General features: G+C 44.5%; 1 protein-coding gene across 1 annotated transcript in view; it reads left to right on the forward strand.

The window, feature by feature from the left end:
* LOC122805960 (suppressor of tumorigenicity 7 protein homolog) overlaps positions 1-27717 on the forward strand; it is an 861860-nt gene that overhangs the window by 583535 nt on the left and 250608 nt on the right. Inside the window, exon 6 of the mRNA XM_044076200.1 lies at positions 22909-23001. Coding sequence (XP_043932135.1) covers positions 22909-23001 — 93 coding nt within the window. The remainder of the gene's footprint in view (positions 1-22908; positions 23002-27717) is intronic.

The following is a 27717-nucleotide window of genomic DNA, read 5'->3' on the forward strand; positions in this document are numbered from 1 at the left end:
TGCCTTTTTTAGGCAAGGCACAAAAGTCAAACCCACCTCCGTAAACAGCACAATTAACAAAAAGCTGAAGGTTATGCTACTCAACGCCAGGAGTTGAAATCTCAAAATGCATGCGCTCGAAGCACTCCTCAGTATGGAGAACGTCGACATCTGTGCAGTAACTGAAACCTGGTTCAAGGCTCCAAAGAGCACCCCAGCACTACTGGGCTACAACTCGTACCACACTTTTCGGCCACAGAACACAGACCGAAACACAAAAGGAGAAGATGTATCCATATTCATCAAGGATACCTACACCTCCAGGTTAGTGGCGCAGCATGATACCTCTGAGATCATCCATGTGCAACTAACGGGCAAATCTGCAGTGCAAATTATGGCCTGCTACAGATCGCCCTCCATGACTCAGGACCACCATTCCACCTTTCTGGAGGCACTGGAAAACATTAAGGTCCTACCGAACACCCTGATATTGGGCAATTTCAGTTACCCTAACATTAACTGGGAAAACTACTCGAGTACAAACTCCCAGGGCCAGCCCTTCCTGGAATTCATCAACTCAAACTCCCTGGATCAGCTGGTAAACTCCCCTACCAAAGGTGAAAACATATTGGACCCTGGTCATCACCAACATGGGTGACAGGTGTTCCACACCGGAGGTCAGCCCGTCACTCATTAGATTAGACCATAAACTAATCACTCTGGATGTCCGCACCCCACCACCACCCCCAACTAAGGAAACCACAGTAAAAAACTTTTCTAAAGCAAACTTCACCTTACTTAAGACAGAGGCGGTAAGTTTCACAGCCCCCACGCTAAAGGATAATGCTGCCCAAGATGCATTAACCTTTACAAATGCACTCTATGAGCACCTACAAGGATGCATGAATAGTGCCATCCCTAGCAAAACCAAGACTCACTCCTCTAAGAGAAGGAAACCAGTCTGGTGTACCCCTGCCATAAACGGGCTATACAATAGGAGGAAACTAGTTCAGGAAAAAAAGCAAATCCCAAGAAGGAAAGACATCCCTGATCAGTAAGAAACTAACGTCCCTCATAAAATCATCCAAGGCTAACTTTGAAAGAAAAATAGCAAAGGATTCAAAAGATAACCACAAAGCCTTCTGTAGCTATGTTAAAAATCTAAGTGGCAACTCGCAGATATGCACTGAACTAGTGCAAAATAGCACAAAATATACTGAACCTACTGATATTGCCAACATCCTGGCAGATATTCAGTGCAAACTTCATCCCCCTCTCACCCCCAAAAGGGCCCACAACAATACCAGAAAAGTGTAATGTCCCAGAAATCAGACGCACAGGTGAAAACAGCCCTTTCAAAAGCCATAAACACGGCGTCAGTGGGGCCAGATGGTGTCCCAGGCTGCGTCTTGCATGAACTACAGAATGAACTAACCCCCCACCTAAACACGTTGTTCAACCTCAGCCTCTCCACAGGCTACTTGCCTGTAGAATGGCACACAGCAACTGTTGTTCCACTCCACAAAGGAGGGGCCAGAACAGACCCTGGTAACTATCGCCCCATAAGCCTGACTAGCCTGGTCTGCAAGGCTGTGGAGCCCATTATCATGGAACTCATTAACAAAGACATTGGTAACCTCCAGACACTTGGACCTGACCCAGTTTGGCTTTAAGGGGCAGGTCATGCCTACTAAACCTGGTTGACTTCTTCGAGACAGTCACCAAGGCCATAGACGAAGGAAAGTTTGTTCACACAGCGTACCTTGACCTTCCCAAGGCTTTCAACACCATTCCCCACTCAGGTATTACAGAAAAACTCACCAGCCTGAACATAAACCCCTAAGTCACGAGATGGGTTGCCAACTGGCTTACAGACAGAACTCACACAGTAAGAATAGTGGGCTCCAGGTCCGACTCTAAACCAGTCACAAGTGATGTCCCACAAGGCTCGGTCCTGGGGCCCCTACTGTTTGCATATACTTGTCAGAAGTACAGGCAAACACAGGAGGACTATGGCTAACCAGGTTCGCCGATGACTGCAAACTGGGAGCCTTAATTGATTCTCCAGCTGACAAGGACATCCTCCAAAAGGGCCTTACTCTGACATTCACCTGGTGTCAAAGTCATGGCCTCAAGCTAAATGCCAAAAAATGCATAGTCATCCCATTTGGGAAAAAGAAAACATCCACGAATTACCACATAGGTGGCAGCCCCCTTAATACAGAAGAGGTAATAAGAGATCTGGGGACCCAGGTAGATAGTAATCTCTCCTTTGACAATCATATTGCCAAAGTAGTTAGGAAATCCTTCTATGTGGCCCATCGAATTACTAAAGGGTTCGCATCTAGAAATAGAGGTTATAGTGCCCCTCTACTCGTCACTCATCAGACCAATCATAGAGTACAATGCCCCATTTGGGATGTACCTCACAAGACACTTCCAACAGCTGGAAAGACCACAAAAGTACCTCACCAAGAGGATTACTGGCCTCAAACATATGTCCTATGCAACCCAACTGAAAAAACTCCGGCTGTACTCAGTGGCATATCGCTTACTCAGAGGTGATCTCTGCCTGATTTACAAAGCCATGTCCAACTCAGAATTGATGGACATGCTCCACCTAAAGAAATCCAAGTCCACTGCGAGCCATGCGCTCTAGTGAGCTAAATCTCACCACAACAATAAATAGAATATGCTGTAGGGATAGATTCCTGTCAGAGACTCCCCATGCTTTGGAACAAAATTCCAAACTACATTAGGCAGAGACCCTCACTAACACACTTCAAGAGAAACCTTGACAAGTGGATGGGTAACACAAAATACACCCCTTGGATCTCTTAATTGGCTCTGCTTGACAGAGGATCAGTTAATTAATCAATGGGGCGGCGAAAGCCGACACTCTGGCTAGGCTTATAAATGCCCTTTGGCAGATAGTCTTGTACCTACCTATGGACCTCATATGAACTTGTCTGTATTCTCCTCCTTTTTTAGTTTTTCCTTTCTTGTCTTATCATCAGTACATCTTCAAGATTATCTCTACTAAACATACTATATGATCAACAATCAAATGTTACTACCTGCTATACTTTTAATGGTATGTCTAAACCTCTATGTTTATGTAAATATTTTATGCAATCATGTTATTGTCTGCTATATTTTTATAACTGGAATGTGTAAATATCTTATGTTAGCAATTGTTCTGGAGCTTTTCTCCCCGGGCCCCCGCTGAAAAAGGACAGCTCTGTCCAGTTTAACCTTCCCGGTAAACAAATGTAAAATAAATAAAATAAAAATATCCCAGCAGACAGGAAATGGAGACAGTTAACATTGCTAAGATCAAAATATGTGCTGGAGGGATGGAAACCTAGGGTGACATCTGAAACTTTAACCAGACCAACAGAGGAAGTGGACTGGCAGCCTCAAACTAACTCAGCTAATTTTTAGCAGCTCAATGTAAAATTGGCTTATGTCTCCTACATAATATGTTTTATTCAAACAGGAAGGACATTATTCCAGATGAAAAAGCACATAACAGCATTGTGAAAAACGTAGGAATATGGGATATTATTGTAACAGAACAGAATAAAAATACATATGAGAGACAAAGAAATTAACAGAAAGTATAAAAGAGAGATTTAGAAGCTGGTGGAACTTTGAGTTATTACCAACAGGATTTGAAAAGCCATACTTTAAGATAGAAGCAGTTGCAATACAAAACTGGATGGGGAAAAAACGAGAGATGCCTTTATAGGGAACAGTTGAGGAGTGGGAAATAGGTGAATGACATGGGAAGAGTTGTTTGCAATGCAGTACATAGTAGTGATAAGTATATTAGACAGCTTTGATAAAGAGACAGAGAAGAAAGAAGCAAAAAAACACAATTAGTCCACATAGTGATAGAAATTGTAACAGAATTCAACCCCAAGGTAAAACTTAGTGGAATATACAGGGCTATACTAGACAAAGATAAGGATAAAATTGAAAAAAACTACAACAGCAAGGTGAGAATACACACTTAATACAGCGAAGTTAAAAGAACAGTGGCAGAATATTTATGAGCCCCCCCCCCCAAAAAAAAAACAAAAATAAATAAAAGCCAAGAAATGTAGAATATTTGCGTGGAAATTTCTTCAGAAATATTTTTATACTCCAAGTACAGTAAACAGACATCAGTCTGTACTACTGGAGAGGATGTAATAATGAGATGTGAGATTGGACTCATATTCTTTGGGGGGATGCAAGCAATTGTAAAGATTTCATAAAGGCTGTTTGACTGAACAGATATTCGATAAGACATGGGGAAAAAGTGGGAATACCTTCTGAACTACATGAGAGAGAAGAGGAGCAGTAAGATAAACAAGGCGCTTGGTTTATTGCTGTGGCTAGTATTGAAAAAATAACAATTACCAGGAAATGGAAGGAGGCAGAGGGTACAGTACTAGATGTTTTTAGACATAATGAGGGATCTTAAGCAGCAGGAAGAGTCAGCTGTTAGGGGAGGCAGACAAAGTTCCAGTAGAAGAAATGGCGAAAGTGAGGAAGGTTCCCAGCACAGCTGGAAGCAGCATGCGTAACCACTAGGTCTAAAGATTTACAGGTAACAAATAATCACAATGTTAGACTCCTTGTGTAAAGTAAATGTATTTGTGAAACAGATGCTTAGTAAAGACTAAGAATTCGTACTAGGCTGGTCCACTGTATATTGGAAAATGCTATGTAAACATATGGTTAAAACAAATGCACAGGTAAATGGTTCTTATGGTTTAATATGGTGATTATAAAGTACTAGTCTAAGGGACAGACAGCTCAGTGTAGATGCATCATGCATGGGGAATGCACAGCTGTGTACAAAAATGCCTTCTGAAAGAAAATAAAAGGCAGTCAATGGTATTGTGTCTTTCGGCTGAAAAAAAAAAAAACTTTTCTAGAGCAGTTCTTTCAGTTAGGATTCCCTTATCCCTTTATCTTTGCCTGTATTCTGATATCAGTCCCTGGTAGGGAAGGCGGTCTGTCTCTGACCTGCAGCCCAAACTACTACTTCTTGGCCTCATCCCACTTTATTACCTTACCCTTCCAGATATTTGCTTCCAGTTTTCTCCAGTAACTTCTAGCCCCCCTCTTGACTATTTTCTGTACCCCTACTTGCAGTCATCCCTATTGGCATAATCTAATTTCTCCATTTCCTGTTGGGTTAGTTTTTAGAATACTTTCTGCAACTTTGAGAATGTAAAATTCTATATGCGCTCAGCAGCGCAGCTGTAGCGTTGTCACCTCACAGCAAGAGGTTCTCCGGTTCGATTCTCGGCTGGGAGTGCCTTCTGTGTGGAGTCTGCATGTTCTCCTTGCATTCATGTGGGTTGCCTCCCACATTACAAAGACATGCATCTGGAGCATTTCTCCCTGGGACTCCACTAAAAATTGGCTTCATTCCAAGTCTGACTTTCCCAGTTAACAGATGTTAAATAAAATATAGATGTTATGTGATCCTATCTCGCCTACATTCTGAATGATGGGTTCGGAGCCGATCCATGCCAAAGAGCGAAGTCTCTTATTGGCTGAGCTTACTATATCCCAGGATGCACCACCAACAGTCCCCCAGATCTCGTTTGCCGCTTAACTGCAAGGACGTGGTCTCGAGCTGGCTGGGCTGAGTAGCTTTATTAACTACTTTTTCTGTCAGTTTTTGTGCTTGTATTTCAAAACAAAAGCCGTTTTAACGGCTATTGCTATTGCTATTGTGTTCGATTGAGTACTGAAATTTATTGTGTGTGATTGTGTAGAGTTTGTTTTGGCGCCCACTTCCAATCCAGGGCCTTTTTGGTCAAACTCTTTAACTGAACTTTTAGTGTTTAAAGTTCCCGGTTATTACACCTAAGGTTGTGTTTTACACAGTTTCTGTAAGCCTTCGGCTTTTTTGTCATTACCGATTCTACAGTGATTAAATTTCCTGTCAGGAATTGTTAGCATTATGTCTCAAGCCCCTAGGCCTTCGGGCTTTAAAAAATGTACTAAATGTGCTTTTAAGATGTCTGTTACTGATGACCATCTACTTTGTGTTTATTGTTTAGGGGCAAAGCACTTGCAGGAGTCATGCAGCGTGTGTCACGCTTTTTCCTCCAGGAGAGGAAAAATAAATTAATTCTTAAAGGGTTGATTAAACCCTCTTTTGAAGAAGCCTTGTCTTCGCTCCGACTCCTGCCAAAAGAAAGGGCGGCTCCGACCAGTCCGTCGGATCCGACTGCCAAGAGACCTAGGCAGGCCTCTCCTTCGGCTCCAAAGACTTGGAGCCGAGGTCGAACGGTCTGCCTCGATGCCTCATCGACTCCTCGGAGCCGATGGCTGGGGCATCGAGGCGGGTCACCGGCTCCACTGCTCTCGGAGCCGACAAAGGTCGCCAGCTCAGACACTTCCTCCTCGGTCTACCTCGGCACCGATGGAATCTGGTGGGCGCCGATTCTCATCGAGTCGCCTCGAGCGGTCCCCTAGTCCATTGGGGCCGAGGGAGAGGTCTTCTCGAACCCGTTCTGTTTCCTCTCGGTCTTGAGAATGTCGGATTCTGATATAGACAGGGTGCTCCAAAGACTTTTCCAGTCCCCAGGTTCAAAAAATTGTTTCGGCTCGTTGTTTGGTTCCGGAGCCGGAGGGCCATGACCCCATCCCATTTCCTCCTTCCGACTGCTTCTGCCGGCTGAGCCCCGAGCAGGTGGAGCCGAGAGCGTCTGGTCGGTCTCAGCTGGCTACTCCAACACTCAACCCTCGGCCTCCGGTCAGCTTGGTACGTGGACTTCTTCGCTGGACCGAGGGTGATGTTTGGACTTCCGTCTACTATCATGGCCCGGAGACTGGACGCCCAGGATTCTGGAGGTCCGAGGGCCATGAGGAGTGCCTTGGCCAAATCCTCTTGCCATCTCTCCGGTTTTACCAGCACCTTCCCTGGGCGTGGAGACTGGGTCCTTGGTAGTTCCCTGTCTATGGCCAGCGGAGCCCCGAGGCCTGAGGTTACCCCAGTGGGCTTCCTGAGGTTTCGAGTCCTCTCCAGAGGAACCCCAAGGAAGAGAAGAGGAAGCACGTGGACTCCCCGAGTCTATCACATCGACACGGATATGGATGATGCAGAGGGGTCCCCTGTAAGTCTCCCCTCGGATGATGTCTCCTTTGCAGACATCTTGGAGATCCTCAAACAACGAGGCGGCTGGATGTCCAAACCCCCTCTGCGGACGAATCAGTGCTCCTCAAGGCCTTTGGGGCTCAGCCCTCCGCCTCCTCTCCGCCCGACGAGCTTCTGGATTTAGTTTGTCGGGAACACCCGGATACTGTGGAACCAGTCCCTTCTCGCCCAAACAAATTCTTATCTGCTCCCCGAGAAGGAGTTCCTGCGTGGCTGTAGATGCCATGGTGGTGGCATCTGCTACACAGCAGGACGTGGCAGAGGCTTCCATCCAGGAGTATGGATAACCCTGACTTCAGCGGCCTTTACCTTAAGGTCTCTGAATTATTTGGCACATTTTACTAGGCTTCAGAGGGATCTGGTCAAGGAGTTGTCAGACTCCTCTCGGGTAACCTACCTGAGCAGCTAGCCCAGTCCGTTAGCTCTCAGTTGGCTATCCTGACGCCAATTGCTAATTCCCATGAGGCTCATATCTTATGGACAGGCCTGGCTCCGCTTGTGTCAGTTTGCGGAGGCCTTCAAGTCTTCCTTCGCCGACGCTCCTTTGATGGGTCCTCATTGTTTGGACCCAAGGTGAAAGACACCCTTACCGCTGTGAGCAAGAGGGAAAACGTTATCTGCCGTTACCCCAAGGCCAAAGGGGGAAAATGTGGTTCCGAAATCTCGCAAGTTTTTCTCCCAACAGCAGGAAGATTCCCCGCCCAGAGGCAGAGGGCGGAAATTTTTCAGGGAGACGCCGCCCCAGAGGCGCAGAGGCAATTCTGGAGAGAGTCCTTTCGTGGCTCTTCAGCCTCCCACGACATGAGGGATTGCCCGGCTGTGCTGCTCGAGCCAGTCGGGTGTCGCTTTGCCAAGCACCTAAAAGCCTGGGAGTCAATCACTCAGGACAGATGGGTGCCGGATAATTGCCGGAGGTTACATCATCCCATTCAAATACTCACCCGGCCCAAGAGAATCCCGGACCCACCACCCAGTCAAAGGGAAATAGCAGCCGCAGAAGCTTCAAAGCTGCTACAAAAGGAGTCATCCAACCGGTCCCCACAGACCAAATCGGATTAGGAAATTACTCCAGGTTCTTTTAGTGCCAAAAGACAGGGGACCTGAGACCAATATTGGATCTCAGCAGACTGAACCTATCGCTACTTAAATCCAAATTCAAATGTCACGTTGCAATCCATTCTCCCGTTGTTGGAGAAGGATGTTTGGATGCTCCATAGACCTCAAGGACCTATTATCACATACCGATACATCAGGCGTCCAGAAGGTATCTGCGCTTCAGCCTGGGAGCCAGTCATTACCAATTTTGTGCTCTGCCCTTGGCCTCACCACAGCCCCAGGGTGTTCACCAAGTGTTTGGCAGTAGTGACGGCTCACCTGAGGAGCCTTGGATTCCAAGTGTTTCCCTATCTCGACGACTGGCTCCTGACTGCCACCACCAGGCATCTACTTATGGACAACCTCAAAGCCACCATCTCCCTGGGTGTTGCCTGGGGATTACATTCAATTGGTCAAAGTCTGTCTTGCTGCCCTCTCAGCATAAAGTTTATAGGAGCAGAGATAGACTCAAGATTGCGTGTCTTTCTTCCTGCCGAAAGGATCCAACCTTACAGGGCCAAGTGCAAGCTCTGATCTCGAGATCCAAAGCCCCAGCCAGGATGGTCCTACAGGTTCTAGGCTCAATGTCTGCCACGGTACTTTTAGTTCCTCTAGCAAGGTTACACATGAGGATTCTTCAGTGGCTCTTATCAACTCAATGGACCTTTCAAGATCTCCCACTCAATCATCTCATCATGATTACGGAAATATGCAAAAGGGACCTCGCTGGTGGCTTCAGACATCCAACTTAGATCAGGGCAAACCCTTTGTTCTCCCTCCAGCGGTTACCCTGACGACAGATGCCTCCCAGATAGGGTGGGGCATTGTCTGGGCAGGCTAGTTCAGGGCTCCTGGCTTCCGCTCTTCTCCACATCAACGTGTTGGAGATGAGGGCTGTACCGATCCCTACAGGCCTTACACAAGTTCCTTCCTCAGGGTATCATCGCCATCCACACAGACAACATGTCGGTGGTTTGGTATCTGAACAAACAAGGAGGGACCAGATCGTATCCCCTTTGCAGAGAGGCCATGAGAGTGTGGAATGGGCTGTAGCTACCAACCGCTTCTTGGTAGCGACCCACATCCCGGAAAGTCAAATGTATTGGCGGACAAATTAAGCAGGACAATTCTCTCTCCTCACGAATGGTCTCTAAACCGCACAGTAGCAGCCCAGGTTTTCAAGAGATGGGGGCATCTATTTGCGACTCCACAAAACACCAAGTGCAAAAGATTCTTCTCCTTGATTCCACATCAGGAAGTACCGCCATGGATGCTCTAGCTCAACCCTGGCCAACAGGGTTGCTTTATGCTTTTCCTCCAATCCCACTCCTTCCCAAAGTCATTCAAAAGCTTCCCAGCTAAAGTCTTCAATGATTCTGATTGCCCCATACTGGCCTCGTCAGATATGGTTTCCTTACCTGAAAAGCATGCAGTGGACGATCCGTGGACCTTAGACCTGATCCCGGATTTGCTAATCCATCAGTCGGGACATTGGCATCAGTCTCTTCAATCTCTGAAATTGACAGCTTGGCTCCTCCACTTCCGAGTAAGCAGAAGCCAGCCACACTAGACCCGAAGTTGTTCACATTTTGTCTATAAACCCTCCACTAACAAATTGTACCTCAGTAAGTGGAAGAGGTTTGCTATCTGGGCTCAACTCAAGGGCTTAGACCCTATCACTGTTCCTGTCCCAGAGGTTTTGAAATTCTTAACATCCCTATTTAATCAGGGATCTTCTGTCTCAACTATTAAAGTTCAACTAGCTGCTATTTCTAAATTCCATGAATCTACGGATCCTCCTTTGATGAGCAGCAGGCTATGCAAAACATTCATTAAAGGTGCGAGTCTGTTAAGACCACCAGTTTTTCATCCTGCACCTCCGTGGGATCTTGATTTAGTGCATTAACATCTCCCTTTGAACCGCTGCTACATGCAATTAAAATATCTGTCATGGAAAACGGCATTCTTAGTGGCTATTACTTCAGCAAGAAGAGTCTCAGAGCTTCAAGCCCTGTCTATTAAACCACCATATCTGATTTTCCACAAAGATAGAGTATCTCTTAGGCCTAATCCATCCTTTGTCCCAAAGGTCTGCTCTAGTTTCTGTCTTCAACAATCCCTAGAACTACCAGTTTTCTTTCCAAAATTCTCTAATGAGGCAGAATACACTCTCCATAAATTGGATGTTCACAGGCAATTACGCTTCTATTTAGACAGGACCCAGCAACCGTAAGTCAGACCAGTTGTTTGTGTCCTTCTCAGATAATAAATTGGGCCAAACCATCACAAAAGCTACAATCTCAAAATGGATCAGAGATTGCATAACTCAGGCCTATTCTTCTTCAAATAAGCAACTTCGCATCATCTATCAAAGCTCATTCTACCAGAGCTATGGCTACTTCTATAGCTTTTCATTCCAAGTCGCTATTTCGAAATTTGTGCTGCGGCTACTTGGTCCAACCCTTTCATTTCCCACTACAAATTGGATGTGGCATCTAAAGGACGAGCTTCATTTGGTTCCACGGTACTCAGGAGTGTTTTCCAGTGAGCCACCCAGGATTCAGGTGCTAGGGCTGTCCCATCATTCAGAATGTAGGCGAGATAGGATCACATAACATCTTTTAGTTATGTACTCACCATAACTTCAGATGTTTGGGATCCATCTACATTCCTACCCACCCTCCTTCCCCTGCCTTGCAGATCAGAAGAGATAGAACGGTTTTGAGCTCCACTGTTTTATCTTGTTTCATCTGACGATGTTATATAAGCAGGGTATGCATGTGTGCATGTATGCGGACAAACTAGATCTGGGGGACTGTTGGTGGTGCATCCTGGGATATAGTAAGCTCAGCCAATAAGAGACTTCGCTCTTTGGCATCCGAGGGATCGGCTCCGAACCCATCATTCAGAATGTAGGCGAGATGGATCCCAAACATCTGAAGTTATGGTGAGTACATAACTAAAAGTTTTTTCTCCTCAAAGACCTGCATCAAAATCCCACTCTCGTTATTTCTTGAATTCCCCTACTTCATCTTCATCCTTTTTACATTTGTTAAAAATTTGTTAAAAAATATTGAAAAGTTTGTTTTTCACTTTGAATTACAGCCTTCTGCTTGTGCTATGCATATGAGCCTTAACTTTATACCTCTGAAATGTCCCTTCACATCAGGTAGTCCTGTACCAACTTGATGTCCTTCTGCTCATATGCTGCTGCATCCATAACACAGGGGTGTTCACCTCTGGTGGACTCGCGTACGTCCAGCCATTATACAGAAGATATACGCTACTGCAAGGGTGCATGTGACATCCCGTGTCTCTCCCAGCGGATGTCAGACATAAACAGATGTCTGATACAAAATGGACTTCAGCATGCACCTACCTCAGAGCTTTTCTTCCGCGCCTGTATAACTGCCAGCTCCAGTTCAGATAAGTACCCTATAGGGGGGTTTTATTATTCCTTTGGTACTGCTTTGGGTTTTTCATGTCAGGTAGAAAGGGCAAGTGAAGGTGTGGAGGGCAGATTCCACATAAGGGTATGCTTGAACTTTGCTTCTTTTGTTTAGGCCAAGAATATGACCACACTTCTTGTAGTATTTGTCAGGCCTTCACCCCCAAAACCCTCAAGTTGTCTAGCAGCCCTAAAGCTTTACTTATAAAACCAGCGACTAAAATGTCTGACTAAAAGCTATGGATCCGGCGTCTGGTTCCTCGGATCAGCCACCAGTCAAAAAGGCCAAAAAATCACAGTCTGAACCAACTTCTATACCCTCTGTTCCAGTCGTATCTCTCGAGGCCGGTGAAGGCCCAGAGTCCGAGCCAGAATCCTTGGATCTTCCTTTGTGGGTACCCAGGAGGAGGCCATCAAGGAAGCCATGGGCACATCCCAGAGGGAATCGCAGGCATCTGAATCAGTCACTGAGGGTGAACCTAGCCTTATTATTTCCAAGAGCCTGCATGGGGTCTCACAAATCGTAGTTGGAGAGGATGTCTCCTCTGACATTGTAGAATGCCATCCGCTATCTGGCCATCCATGACTGTACCGCATCTCTGATACCTTGATGTCAGAGTCGCACAAGAATAAGAAGCAAAAAACCAAACATCTTGCTCCTTTCCCGACGCTCGCTCCATCCGAACAGCTTCCTGACTAGCAAGCCTTTACTTCAAGGCCTTCTGAACGCATTCCTTGTCTTATGCTAGGCCCCTGCCCCAGCGGCGTCTACTCCAAGGGTAAAATGGTTTTGGATGTCTCTACTGAAGAAGAAGATTCATCAGGGGACGAATCACTCACACATCACAAATTGCTTCCCCTCTGGGGTTCACGTTGCCAGAGGAGGAGTCCAATGGCACAGATTCCCCAGGGGAAGATATTATCTTTGGGGAGACTATTGTCCAGATGAAAGAATTTTTCAAGTGGGACAGCAGCCAGGTCACGGAGACCCAAAAGAGGTATTATGACCTTTTACAAATGGAGTCCCTAAACTGACTGCTGTACCTCCAGTGCATCCAACCTTCTTGGATGCTTTCCTGGCTACTTCAGAAAATCCAGATTTCCAACCCCCTGCACCCAAATGCCCAGACAGATTTTACAAAGTCCCCGAGGATGCTAAATTCCTTTACAAAGCCCCTTCTGCAGACCCATCCATTATTGCTGTGGTTGCAGATAAAACCTCAAAATTACTCTCTTCCCCTCCCTTCTCCCCTCCAACAAGGAGAGTAGGTTAATGGAGCTCCTAGGGAAAAAATATAGATATCGGCTGCCTTGCCACTGAGAGCTATTAACTACCAGACCCATGGTCAAATACTCCCTGGTGGTGCTTTCTGATGTGGCTAAGCAATTGGGGGACCGCCCTGATCCTCCGGCCAAGGCTAAAATCTGTACTCTCTTGAATTCCTGCACCCAAGTAACTAAGCACACTAGCAAGTGCAGCTATCATGCAGTAGAGGCTTCATCTAGAGCTGCTGCCTCAGGGTCTGTTATCAGGAGATATTCCTGGCTTAGGTTGCAGCCTGTTCCTGATGACATTGTCTAAACTCCTAGATGCTTCATTGGACAACAAAGCACTATTTGGTTCAGCAGCTGCTGAACTTTTCAAGGCCGTTCAAGAGAAGGGTAAGGAACTACAGGATATGAGACACATTTTTGTCTCCTCAGTTCCACACTTTCTAAGGAACTACCCTGCCCAAACCTCTTTTTTATCAGAAGCCCTGCCAGACAAATGCCAACCAAAGGAAAAAGAGATTCCAGGAAGCAGCCCTCCTTGAGGTCTGCTCCCTCTTCTGCTCCCAAACAACCCTTTCAGGCCAAGCCTGGTAGCCAGTGACTACAAGATATTAGATCCAGACACGGCTCTTTCCATGCGTCCCCCTGCTTGGAATCAGGTCACCCAGGACTCTTGAGTTCTCTCAGTAATAAAGCAGTGTAGGAATCCAAACCTGCATCCAAAGGAATTCCACAACCCCCTTTAAACCAACTGGCTTCCTTTCCCACTGTCCTTCAGGAGCTCCTCACTCAAGGAACAATTCAAGAAGTACTTCCTCATGCAAGAGGAAAGGGATTTTACTCCAGGTTGTTCCTGGCTCCCCGGAAAGAAGGTCCTTGGAGACCAATCCTGGATTTATCCCATCTCAACACCTTCCTCCATGTACCGTCCTTTCGGATGCTCACTCTTCCTAACCTCCTTCCCCTGATCCTCCCACAGGCCTTCTTGGTATCTCTGGATATAAAGGACGCCTACTTACACATCCCAATCCATACCCTATTCAGGAAATTCCTCCTCTTCTCAGTGGGTTCTGCACACTTTCAATTCTGTGCTTTACCCTTTAGTCTCTCTATGGCCCCAAGATTGTTTACAAAGTGCCTTGCACCAGTCATGGCCTTTGCCAGAACCAGGGGTATCCAACTCTTCCCCTATCTAGACAATATTCTCATACACACTCCGTCAGTTCCAATGGTTGTGCAACACCTAGATTTAACTATTTCCCTCTTGAGAAATTTAGAGTTTACTGTAAACCTCAAAAAATCACCTCTGGTACCCTCCCAGGATCATGTGTTCCTGGGGTGCAGGTTGCTAACAGAAGAAAATGATGGCATGCCTTCCCTCAGGAAAAAATATTGTTGCTCACTTCTTATTTGAAGGAGTTACTGCCCCTCAAAGCCCTGTTGGCCAGGGTGTTTCTCAGACTCCTTGGGATTCATGGCCTCCACCATCCCCATGGTACCCCTGGCAAGGTTCCACATGAGAAAGTTCCAATGGTATTTGAGAACAGTGTGGAAACAACATTTGCACCCCCTGGAGTTCTTGGTCCCCATGCTTCCGTGCCTTCCCAGGGGATTGAATTGGTGGATAACCCAGATAAAGGCCAACCCAGGCCTGCCCCTTCAACCCCTGGCCCCCAAGCAGGACCTTTTCACAGATGCTTCGGACACAGGTTGGGGAGCAACTTTAGGAGAATGGAGAGTGAGAAACTGATGGATCATCACTCAACAGAAGGAGCACATCAGTATCAAGGAGATGAGAGGCTTGATATTGGCCCTTCAAAGTTTCAAAGATCATCTCCTACCAGGCACACTGAGGTGGTTTCAGTGGTACACAGACATTTCCACTGTGATGTGGTGCATCAACAAACGGGGGGTGGAGGTGAGGGACAAGGTCCTACCCTCCTGTGCAGGTTGGCTCTGCAAGCGTGGGAAGTTATCCTACAGAGGCAAGTCAACATCCAAGCTGTCTACATGCCTTCAGAAGACAGTGTGATGGCAGATACTCTAAGCAGGACCATGACTCAGTCTCCTGAATGGATGCTAAACAGGGATGTGTTCCTGGACCTGATCCATTGATGGAGTATTCCAGATGTTTATCTGTTAACCTCCCCCATGAATCGACAACTTCCAACCTTCTGCTCCAGGGTACCACATCCAGAAGCATGGAGGGTGGATGCACTCTCATTCCCTTGGAAGGGAATGTATGCTTATGCATTCCCCTCTTCCCTCTCATACAAAAAGTTCTGCTGAAAATTTTGAAAGAACAACCACAAATCTTGCTGCTGACTCCCTATTGGCCGAGGCAGCATTGGTTCCCCCTATTACTCCATCTAGCCAAGGGCAATCACCACAAGTTACCCATAGGAGAAGGGAACAAACTTACATTCCCAGCTGTCCACTCTGAACCTCACATTGTGAGCGCGAGGGAAATGATCCCCTTCAGACACCTATACACAGAGGACGTGCTTCAAGTTCTGCAGGAGACCAGAAGACCAACTACCAGGAAATCATACCTCTCTAAGTGGAAGAGATTTCCTGTCTGGTGTCAAATACATAATTTACATCCACTGACAGTAGAATCTCCAGTGGTCTTGTCTTACCTGTGTGAATTAATGAAGTCTGGACTGTCTTATTCTTCCATTAAGACTCCTTTATCTGTCTTCTCAGCATGCCTGCCACTCACCCCACCTCTGGCTTCTAGGCTGGAAGTGAAACTATTTTTGAAAGGGGTTCTGCACCTTAGACCTCCAAGGCAGCCCATTCCTCTCCCTTGGGATCTAAAATTTGTTCTAGAGAAGTTGACCCTATCCCCCCTTTGAGCCAGCCAAAGACTGCTCTCTCCAATACTGTACTTGGAAAACTATACTCTTGGTGGCCATTACATCTGCCATAAGGGTTTCTGAACTGCAACCCCTTATGGCCTGTCAACCTTTTACTGCTTTCCATAAGGACGGGGTGTGTTTATGTACTAACCCAGCCTTCATGCCCAAAGTAGTCAATGAGCTGATGTTCATCGTGTTTCTTTGTTGCAGTCGTCACTGTGGGGTTCTTCCTGCCAGCAGGCAGCCCTCGGTCGGCCAAAATCCCAAAGTCTGGGTCCGGCGTCAGCTGTTCAGTCATGCTCCCTGACGTCAGAGCGTCAGGAGTATAAAGCTCCCAGCCGACACCATGTTCTCCAGTCTTTCTTGCCGTGCGGTGGAAGCAGTTCGCAGTTGCCGGTCTGCCGACTCCTGATATTTTTTCGTGCTTCATTCCGAAGACTGACCTCTTCTTCTCAAAGCTAAGTACCCCATTGGGGAAACCATTTTCTTGCTCCAGTCCGATGTCAGAAAAAGTTAATAATTGTATTTCATGTGGGAAGCAAATACCTCATAAGGATTTCCACTCCTACTGTATTCCTTGTTTAGGCCCTGACCACGACGTAGCTAGTTGTCGGGTTTGTGCTAGATTTAACCAATGTACTATTAAGCGGAGGTACGATTTTGCTTTTCACTACTTTGGCAGGCGATTTCATTATAAAATGTCGTCGGACTCGCTTCCGACTACCAGAGTTCACAAACGACGCAAGGATAAGGACAGGCCTCCGAGGTCCAAATCAGATGATGGTTTACTAGCAGAGCCAGCTGCAGGTTCGGCCGTCGTCAGTGAGGCGCTTTCGCAGCCCCTGTCGTCGGCCATTTCAGAACCGACTGCCGAAACGGACTCCCACGAGGAGCCAACTAGGCCTTTGAGTGCTCCAGCTACAGGACCTTCAGACAATGCTCCCTCGGATGGGTCCGGAGCCGCTGTGCAGGTACCGGCTTCCGAGGGGGTTTTCAGGCCTACACAGCTTCTGATAAAGGCAAAGCCAAAGACAAAGGCGAAGACTCCTTCTAAATCAAAGACTCCAGCCTAGGCCTCTTCTGATCCGGGACCCAAATCTCAGAAACAGCTGCTTAATATGGCGGAGGACTTACTAACCATGATTAGGGGTTCACATCCCCCTCCAGACAAAAGGCCAAGGCAAGAATTGGACTATGAATCCTCTGATCAGGCATATATTTCTTCAGTGTCTTCCTCTGAACAGGATTATACTTTCCCTCCTTATGAGGATTCTGATGCTGAGGAATCCTTTCCATCAACTTCTCCCCCTGAGGATTTTTCTTTTGGGGAAACTTTACATGAAATGAGGGAACATTTTCACTGGGAAGGACAGGAGTACTCAGAATCTAAGAGAAGGCTTAGGGATTTCCTCCTTCTTCCCCAACACAGACCCCTGGCTATTCCTCCTATTTTGGATATTGTGGATTATGTCTTTTCTGAGGCTAATTTAACTCCTGACTCCTTTCCTCCAGCTCCTGCTAAGCCTAACAGATATTACAGGTCCCTGACTCCCACCAGTTCATTTACTAAACTCCTACTGCTGATCCAGAAACCATTTCTCAGGGCCCTAAGGGTGTTAAGGCCGCCTCTGCTAAAAACCCTATTCCATCAGATAAGGATTCTAGAGCTTTGGAGAGATGGGGCAAAAAAGTGTACACGTCTGCTACTTTTTCATATGCTAAAATATCAGCAATTTCTGTTGTCTGTTATGAAACTAAAGCTAGGTACCATTTCTGCATGTGCAGATAATAAGGAATTACATGATTTGATGCATGCTATTGAGCAAGTGGGGAAGCATGGCTTACACTGTGGTTTTCATGCCTTGGAGGCTTCATGCAGGGCGGCTGCCACTGCCACAGTCATTAGAAGGCATGCTTGGTTAAAGGAACAAAACTTACCTGACCAAGTGAAAGCAAAGTTACTGGATGCTCCTGTTCAGCATAATGTTTTGTTTGGGTCTAAGGCTGAAAAGGTGATAAAGAAAATGGAGGATAAGGCAAAATCCATGCAAACGGTTAAGGATTTCTTACAAGTTCAGCCCCCAAGATTTAGCAGAAATTGGCCAACAAAAAATTGGTCCTTTCCCAGCTCGGACAGGCCTCAGAGGGGTAGATATAGGTGCTCCAGAGGGAGGACCCAAGCACAGACCTCTTACAGACCTAGACAGTGGAGTGCTTCCACCCCCAAGGGTGGAGAGGACAGACCTCAGTCTTACAGAAAACAGGCTCAATGACTCCCCCTTCATGGCTCCAGGAACCTGTCTCCTGGAAGCCCCTCTAGGAGGAAAAGTCTCTCTTTTTCAACAAAATTGTTCTTACATAACCCAAGACAAGTGGGTTCTGGATGTAGTTTCAAGAGTTTACAAATTCCACTTTCATACCTTACCAAAACCAAACGGATGGCCAGACCTACCAAAACACCAATGGACAGAGGCATTAAACCAGGTGGGATCCCTCATGGCTATGAGGGCCATAGAACTGGTTCCACAATCGGAGACAGGGCAAGGGTTTTACTCAAGACTCTTTCTAGTTCCCAGAAAACAAAATTCATGGTGGCCCATCCTGGATCTGTCAGTCTTAAATACATTACTGGAGATACCAAAGTTCAAGATGCTTACTCTGCAGCAGCTCCTGCCAGTGTTGAGCAAAAATGCATGGATGGTGACATTGGATTTAAAGGAGGCCTACCTACACATCCCTATCAGACAGGAGTGCAGAAAATACCTCAGGTTCAAGGCCGTCTCGAAACATTACTAATTCTCTGCGCTGCCCTTTGGCTTATCTACTGCGCCCAGGGTCTTCACCAAGTGCCTGGCACCAGTAGTAGCTTATTGCAGACTCAAGGGAATTCAAATTTACCCTTATCTGGACGACTGCCTTATTCAAGCAGACAGCAAGGATGTCTTACTCCAGCACCTGGATTTTGTTCAAAATCTACTCAAGTACCTGGGATTCACTGTGAAAATAAAAGTCAAATTTGACACCCACACAACAGATAACTTTTCTGGGTGCTCTACTAAACGCAACAACCCAGATGGCATTCCTGACATCCGAAAAACAACCACAGCTGGCTTCAACTTTCAAAACCTTGGCGTTAATGTCTCAGCTAACTGCAAGGAAATTCCTGCAGGCTTTGGGTTACATGGCTTCCTGCATCCTTCTCATACCATATGCACGATTACATATGAGAAAAATACAATGGTACCTAAAAAGTGTATGGTCCCAGCATTGCCACAGTCTAGACACACAGATTGCTGTCTTGCCTTGCCTACAAAAGGAATTCCATTGGTGGACCATGGCATGTCTTTACAACAAAGAGAAAGCCTTCAGTCTGCCTCCAGCCAGCCAAGTGTTAACCACGGACGCCTCGGATTACGCATGGGGAGCCCACTTGCAGGGGAAAGGCCTGCAAGGTTTTTGGACAGAGGATCAGAAGCACCTACATATCAACTTAAAAGAGATGTTGGCTGTACAGAATGCCCTCTTGGCCTTCAGGGATCTTCTACAGCCAGGGCAACTACTGATACGGACAGACAACACCCACAGTTATGTGGTACATAAACAAGCAAGGGGGTTCACACTCCTACCCCCTTTGCAGACTAGCCATGACTCTGTGGAACACAGCTCTAGCTTGCAAAGTGGATCTACAAACTCAGTTCCTGCCAGGGAAACAAAATATTCTGGCAGACAGCCTGTGCAGGAACCTGTCAGACCCACACGAGTGGATGCTAGACACCCAAATATTCAAGATGATTACAGAAGCCTGGGGCTGCCCGGACATAGATCTATTTGCATCCCCCCTCAACCACCAGTTACAGATTTTTTGCACAAGGACATTTCACAAACTAGCATGGAAAGTGGATGCTCTCTCATTCAGTTGGAGGAACCTCTCGGGGTATGCCTTTCCTCCACTACCTCTTCTTCCATGGGTGTTATTAAAGATCAAGCAGAACAAACCCAAGATGATTTTACTGGCCCTAAATTGGCCTCGTCAATTTTGGTACTCAACACTGATGAATCTCTCCCAGGAGCCTCCTTGGATTCTACCTCAGATTCCAAATCTTTTGTCCCAACACCAGGGCCAGGTTCTGCACTCTCATATCAAAACTCTCAACCTGGCAGCCTGGCGTATTCAGGGTCTATGATTAATCCTACCCTTCCCAAACAGGTCATGGATGTCATCTTAGAAGCCAGACGGCCTAGCACTAGAAAATCTTATGCAGGTAAATGGAAGAGATTTTGCACCTGGATGCATGCTCAGGATTCAGATCCTCTCATTCCTAATATCCCATTAATTTTACATTACCTGACAGACATGCTACATAAGGGTTTATCCTTCTCCTCCATAAAAATACATGCCTCAGCTATCTCTGCACATTACAGTACAGATCCTCCAATCTTTTCACATCCACTTCTGAAACAATATCTCAGAGGAGCAAAGAATTTAAGGCCCCCTAGGACACCACCCATACAGGCCTGGGACCTCAACTATGTTCTGGAAAAACTCACTCTGCCTCCTTTTGAGCCTGCTGCCACATCTGATATTAAGTATTTATCATGGAAGACAGCTATCCTACTGGCTTTGACTTCAGCCAGGAGAGTCTCGGAGTTACAAGCACTCATGGCTGTGGAACCTTATATTAATTTTCATCAAGATAGGGTGTCTTTAAGGACTAATCCTACTTTCATGCCTAAAGTGGTTTCCAAAGTGGCTTTAAATCAAACTATTCATCTGCCAACTTTTTTCACAAATCCACAAAATAAGGGGGAAAGGATCTTGCATTCCTTGGATGTGCACAGGCAACTTTGTTTTTATCTGGACAAGAACCAAGGATATCAGGAAAACAGAACAACTGTTTGTTTCTTATGCAACAAATTCCCAAGGCAAAGCTATTTCAAAACAGACCATTTCTAAATGGATTGCTCATGGAATCAGATTTTGTTACTCTCATCATGGAAAGCAAATCCCAGGAAAAATTAGGACTCACTCTACCAGAGCTGCTGATACTTCAGCTGCCTTTCTCAGGGGAGTACCTACCAAAGATATTTTGGAAGCTGTAACTTGGAGTTCAGTGCATACTTTCTCTAAGCACTATAATTTCCCTCTTTACTCTAAGTCTAGGGCAGGCTTTGCTTCTGCAGTCTTGCAGGGCCTTCTAGCCCCCCTTCTACTCTATAATCACCACCCTTTATCTCAGCTTTGGGATTCATCCCTACAGTGATGACTGCAACAGTGAAACACGATGAACATAGTACAGTTGTGTACACTTACCATAAATGTAGATGTTCGAGTGTCTTCACTGTTGCAGTCTGGGTTACCCACCCTCCTGTCCCCTCTTATACTTTCATTAGTGTGGTTTCCTACTTCACCCTTCTTCTGAGGTGTATTTGCTACAGGGTATGGGGTTTGCTGTATGTTACATTTTTGTTTTACTATTAGCCTTCACTTTTGGGCACCTGACATCTGGGGCAAGAAAAACTGGAGAACATGGCGCCAGCTGGCAGCTTTGTACTCCTGACGCTCTGACGTCAGGGAGCATGGCTGAACAGCCGACGCCGGACCCAGACTTTGGGATTCTGGCTGACCGAGGGCTGCCTGCTGGCAGGAAGAACCCTACAGTGATGACTGCAACAGTAAAGACACTTGAACATCTACATTTATGGTAAGTGTACACAACTGTACTTTCTTGAATCAGGCCATCAACCTTCCTACCTTCTTCCCTTCACCCCAAAACCCAGCTGAAGGGGATTGTACATTCATTACATGTACACAGACAACTCGGATACTATTTGGCTAAGACCAAATCCATCCATAAATCGGACAGACTCCGTCGCCTACCACTCAAGAGCCCTGGGACACCCTGTTTCCAAGCAAACCATGTGTGAAAAATGCTTCTATTCCTCCACCGTAACCTTAATAACAGGAGCTTTTGCACTCTCCCTTGTTTTATGGATACAGCAGCATATGAATAGAAGGACATAGTGTAGTTATGTAAAATCTTACCATAACTTTAGATGTCCTTCTTTTCTATATGCTGCTGTATAATTTCCCACCCTGCCTTCCCCCTGACACCTGCCTGACTCCTGAGTACCCACTCTGTTGTCACTGATTCCGGTGGCATTCAGTTCTGAGGTACGTGCGTGCTGTCATCTGTTTTGTACCCCACGTCTGCTGAGAGAGAGATGGGAAGTCACACACATCCTTGCAGTAGCATCTATCTTTTGTATAATGGCCGGATGTATGCAAGTCCACCAGAGGCGAACTCCGTTGTGTTACTGATACAGCAACATATAGAAGAGAAGGACATCTAAAGATATGGTAAGATTTTACACAACTGTACTTTCTTTTGGGAGGTACCCCGTCATATCTTGGTGTGTTAATCAGGAGCCAGTACTACAGTGGGATATCAGTAGTAGTCAGTCCAGAAACTGAAGGGGGGGTGGGGGGGGGGGTGATGCTAACTGTACAGATCTGGAATACCTCTAGCCATATTTCTTTCGGTCAGCCTTTGTGCAATGACATTCACTGTATTTCCACTGTACTACATTGTTTTTTTTAGTCTGGCTCCCATTCATTATAGTTGCCCATATTTACATTGTTGTGGATCCTGAAATGTTATTCCACAAGTTGTACTATATTTTATGAAAAAATATTCCAGTAGTGAAGATGCAGATGAACAAGCAGCAAGAGGAATGATTGTTGCACGAACTATGCTGAAGAGTTGGTGAGCTCAAAAAAAGCAGATGAATCATTCTAGAATGAGCATTATAAAGGCATTTTTAATGAAAGAGAAGAGCATTTGTGTCTTTGGTTGATTTAATTTTGACAGTATTAAGCTATTGGTTGAACTGTGTGGGTTAAATATTTATATTTAAATCAATCCCGATGAATTTGAAAAAAAGGTCATGTTTAAAGCAGTAGCCATGGCTAAATGAAGGTCTGATATCTACAGTGAAATCTCCTGTTTGGGTAAAAGAACATCTGTGATTCATTTTTTAACACAGTTTAATTATGTTAATGGTTTCCCATTATTTTTATTTGTCAGCATTTCGAATGATTCCATATCCACTAGAGAAGGGTCATCTTTTCTATCCTTATCCCAGTTGTACAGAAACGGCAGACAAAGAGCTGCTTCCATGTAAGTTAACAGCTGTGTAATAAAATGTGTAAATTGCACCAGTGAAGTTAATCATGAGCTTTAAGAAGCATCCAGCTGTTTTATGGGCTCTAAGTTTTATTACTGCTATGGTTGGCAACAGTATTTGTTCTGAGCACACTTATAAATGATCATAGTCAGTAAAACAAGATGAATGATTTAGCGCAGTATACTTTTTGTATTATTAAATCTCAAATGTACTGCAAACAGAGGCTAGAAATACATTCAGACTATGGTTGTCACATTTCAAATGCTCAAAATTAGACATTTTTCTTTGAAGTGATATTTAAGAAAACATTTCACAAACTCGGTCAGTAAACAAGATTGATTTTTCTTTATTGCCAAAATTAAAAACGTTTGTTGTAGAATGTCAGATGTTTTATATCGTGATGGTATTTTATATTCATTATTCATTGTCTGCACTATTTCATGATGCTAGAAAATACATATTTTTGTTTAAAATATTAGAGCATATGTTGTTTTTCACAGTCCATTTATTCAACTGAGGATTGTTCTGTAAAAATCAGAAAAGATGTTCACTGCAGTATGAATTGTTTTGGTTTGTGTTTGTGTGTTGTTGTTGTGTCTTTTGGCTTTTCCCGGTTAGGGGTCGCCACAGCGGAACTCCGGTCCGCTAATGATTGGTAGTTGATTTTTACATGCCGAGTTACCAGGCCTGACGCACAACCTTCAACGAAGGTGCGTCCATTCACGCATGTCCCCACCAGAAGACGCTCTAGCTGAGAATCGAACCGGACAGCGTCTGACTGTGAGGCAACAATATATAAATATATATATACACACACACACACACACACACGCATCTATATATATCTTTACACACACACGCACACACACAACTATACGGAAACTGGAAAGACAAGACAGGCACACATTTAACTGCTAATCCTATTTTTGGGAACCCGTGTGATTGTGTAATAACTTTTTGCATGCAGTTTTTCTTGTCATATGTGATATCTAGATTATCAGCAACAGTTTTAGAGGGTAGTGATTTTAGTTTGATTTTGCAGTACAGCAGTTCACAGATAAATGTGCTTTTCTTCTCAGCTTACCAGTACAGTAAATATTTACAGCCTATCAAGTACCCGATTGCTGTTTAACTGGTTTATTGTGTGAGACAACTTGGCTACCATTGCCATACGTACTACTGACATTAGAGTGATTTCAGTGGTCATGGTGAGACATAATTTTGTTTTACATGGAAAGATACTCATGCTCGCTGATTAGATGTTCTGGATTTGTAGGAGTCAGAATTACTGAACTGGAGAGATAGAAGTGAGGAGTAATACTTTGTTCAGTATTTATTAGTGTTTCATAATGTAGGAGGCATTCTCATTAAAATAAAAAAAGTCAGCAATCAGTCTTAATGGGGCCCATAAAACAAATATGTAACTGTCAGAAGACCTGTAAAAGTAGTAACACTTATCTGCCTTTTGAAGTCAGTCTTTTGTGAACTACTACTGTTTTACTGATGCTTGCTGTAAGACTTTTAAACCAGCAACAAATAATCAGTTAAATACTATTGTAAAAATGGTCCTTTGGAAGTCACTGGTTATCTGCAAGTCAGATCATTATGTTTATTGAATCAACCTTGTTAGTGCTTTCTTGTAACATGTATTTATTTACCTGATTTGTCTTATGATTTAGTTTGTATTTTGCCATTAGATGATACGTAGCTGAATCTCAAGTTTTTGTACACTTTTTCTGCCTTTACTTAAATTTGAAATCTATTGAATTTAAAGCTAAGTAGTAGTTTCTGATATTTATTGTGAATAAAGTATAGATTTAGAAATGCTACTGTTTAGATGATGGATGTGTTTGAAATTGTAGTAGCTGGCACAGTGGCAAGATGTCTATCTGAACCACCATTTTCATGAATATGCACAGGCTACTTTGGGGGGTGGGGTGATGGGAGGGTCGAGTAAAGCATCTGTTTGACAACTCACATATCCCAAATGGATAGTGTGGCTTTTTTCTGTACACAGCAACCACTGTGGCTGGTGTGATTTATTCCTTGATTCAAGATACCTCTGGTGGAGAAGATGTTACTGCAGGGTACAGTAGGTTTAGGGAAGAAGGAGTGAAAAAAGATGTCCAGTGTATGACGTTGTAGGCTCATGTTCAGCAGCACATTTGGTGTCATTGTCCATTGCTTCCTCTCTCCCAGCTAAGGACTAGAGGCAATAAATTGAAGGCTTCTTGCCCCATGTGCTTTGAACAGCAAGATGTCTCACTTGACAGCCCTTAAATGGGGAAATGGAAAGGCTTTCCTCTGAAGAAATCAAGGGTCCCGTATGGCATAGGGGTGCATTCTAGATTGCTTATGAGAAGCTGTTGTAAGGGATACTGTGGGCAAACAGTGAGAAAACAAAGGTAGACAGCATCATAGCTGCGCAAGGATGTGTTGAAGGTGTGCACATATATTGAAAAAAATCAAATCAACTGGTGGTAATAATCTTGTATTAGAAACATCCAGTTTAGCAGGCTGTGTGGTTTAGAAACTTTACCAGCCCCTGAAGAGTCCTTAGGCTTTCATTCCCAAACTAATAGTCTTAGAGAAGAGTTCTTTTATTTTCCCTTTCCCCATTTCTTAAATTGATGTGCGGCATCCCGTCTACTTTATAGCAGTGAGTGGCAGTCTAGTTTAAGAAGTCAACTTCCATGCTAAAAGTTCATAATATTCCTTTATTCTTCTGAATATTTATTTTGATCCACAGTCATATTGATTGTTGCATTTACTTTTCTAACCACTTGACCAAACATTTTTTTTTTCTTTTAAATTTCAAAGATCAGAATGTTTCCATTCTGGATACCATTATCTCTTCTATCCCTTGTTGTGATGATTGAGATGAAACACGAGGGCATGTCAGATCGTGGACATTTTGGAGATGGTGATGCTAAAAATAAGTATGAAAAATGTTGCCTTTATGTTTTCTTAATATTCTTGCAGGTAGAAAATGAAATCCCATGATAAATGTGTTGCTTGCTTCAAGGCGGCTTGAAGCAGGCAGCTTTTAGTACAGGGATTAATGTCGTATTGGACAAATAGATGACATAATGTTATCCAAGGTGGCCTTATAACATTTGAAAAGAAGTCGTTTCATCGGCTTTGTGTTTTCACAAAAAGAAGATGCATTGTTAGGAGACGTCACCATTGCGTAGTACTAGAAGCTTCTCAGAAAGGCCTGGAGTTTGTCAGAGGTGTACTTATGATTATGTGTAAGAAATCTGTCATTGTGTTACTGTCCACACTTTCTTTATTCCCAATAGAGCTGAAGGCCACAGGCACTTCTCAGTCTTCCCTGGTTTTGATGGAATAGTTGTAGGTTATCACAGTGCAGTTCCTGTGATGGAGACTTGGATAGGGTGTTTATAGATTCTGATAATACTGTGGAATTTATTCCTTTGTCATCATTTTTGTCTCTGTATATAGACATCATGATAAGATGGATGGATGGGTTCTTCCTTCTAATGTATACTTGACTGAGGCATTTTGGAAAATGATTTGTAGTGTCTACCAGTTCTACCTCAGGTTTTTATGCATTAAGGCCTCCAGTTATTCTGTTTGGGAGTTCAGTGAGGAGTGTACATATGATTATGATCCAATGGCCTTCAAGAAGCTTAATTGCCAGAATTCCTGATTTATATTTTTCCATACACTTAGAAGTTATTGTGTAATATTATCTATCCCATTTTTCTATTTTTTATTTTTAGTGTTTAGTTCCATGGTCTAATGTTAGTTCTCATATATTCTAGGCATATATTTTCAACTATATCCAAATGATAGATTGTCTTATAGACCAGGTAGAGGGTAATCTTAAAAAACATAATATTAAAAATAATTCCTGAAACCTTTGAGTACTTCGTCTTGTGTTGGTGTGTTAAATGATTTTAGATTACAAGTTGTACACTGAGGCATATGTTGAGCATCTGGTAATGTTTTAATCCATGATTCATGCAGTCCTCTGTGTCATGGGTGTCCCCTTTTCTGAAGAAGAGAAGGAAATCTGATCCTTTGAATAAGAAGTTATGGGGTGAACAAGCCATATCCTCCCCTTTGAGCTCTGATGATGAGGAGACTATGTCCTTCCATATCATTGTTACAGTATTCTTCACTGAAGGGATCTCCTGCCAAGGATAACACATTGTCAGACCAGTATACCAAAGCCTTTAGATCTTATAGGTGCCGTACATCATTATGCTTGCTATATAAGGCGTAGAACATAAAGGTGACATACGGACACAAACACTCAGAACTTTTTTGCTGCCAGTCTGAACACCATTATCGAATGACTGTCTGAATGTTCTTCTGCTGTGCTGGTTACCAAGCCATCTTAAGGCAAGTTTCCCATTGAGGTTTCGTCTCTACCTTTTTTCAGTTTTATAGTGTACTTGTGTTAATGTCATCCAGGAAGGGCAAATATCAGTGTGGGAGGCAGATTCCTGATAAAGACCATCGCAACTGTTGTCTTTTTTTGCTTAGGCGCTTGAATGTCTGTCAAGCATTTGTCCCTAAGACCCTGTGTAGTTGCTTGTCTTCCTTATCTCTATATATCTTGAAAACCAGCAACTTAAACTGTTTGCTTGGGTGCTATGGTGGAATCCTCCTGTCTCAGGGGGGTCATTCATCTGCGAAGACTAGGTCTGATCCGGTTGCTGTCCAACCTCCCCCAGACA

The sequence above is a fragment of the Protopterus annectens genome, chromosome 7.part0 (genome assembly GCF_019279795.1).
Source record: "Protopterus annectens isolate FY-2018-M chromosome 7.part0, PAN1.0, whole genome shotgun sequence".
NCBI classification, from domain to species: Eukaryota; Metazoa; Chordata; order Ceratodontiformes; family Protopteridae; genus Protopterus; species Protopterus annectens.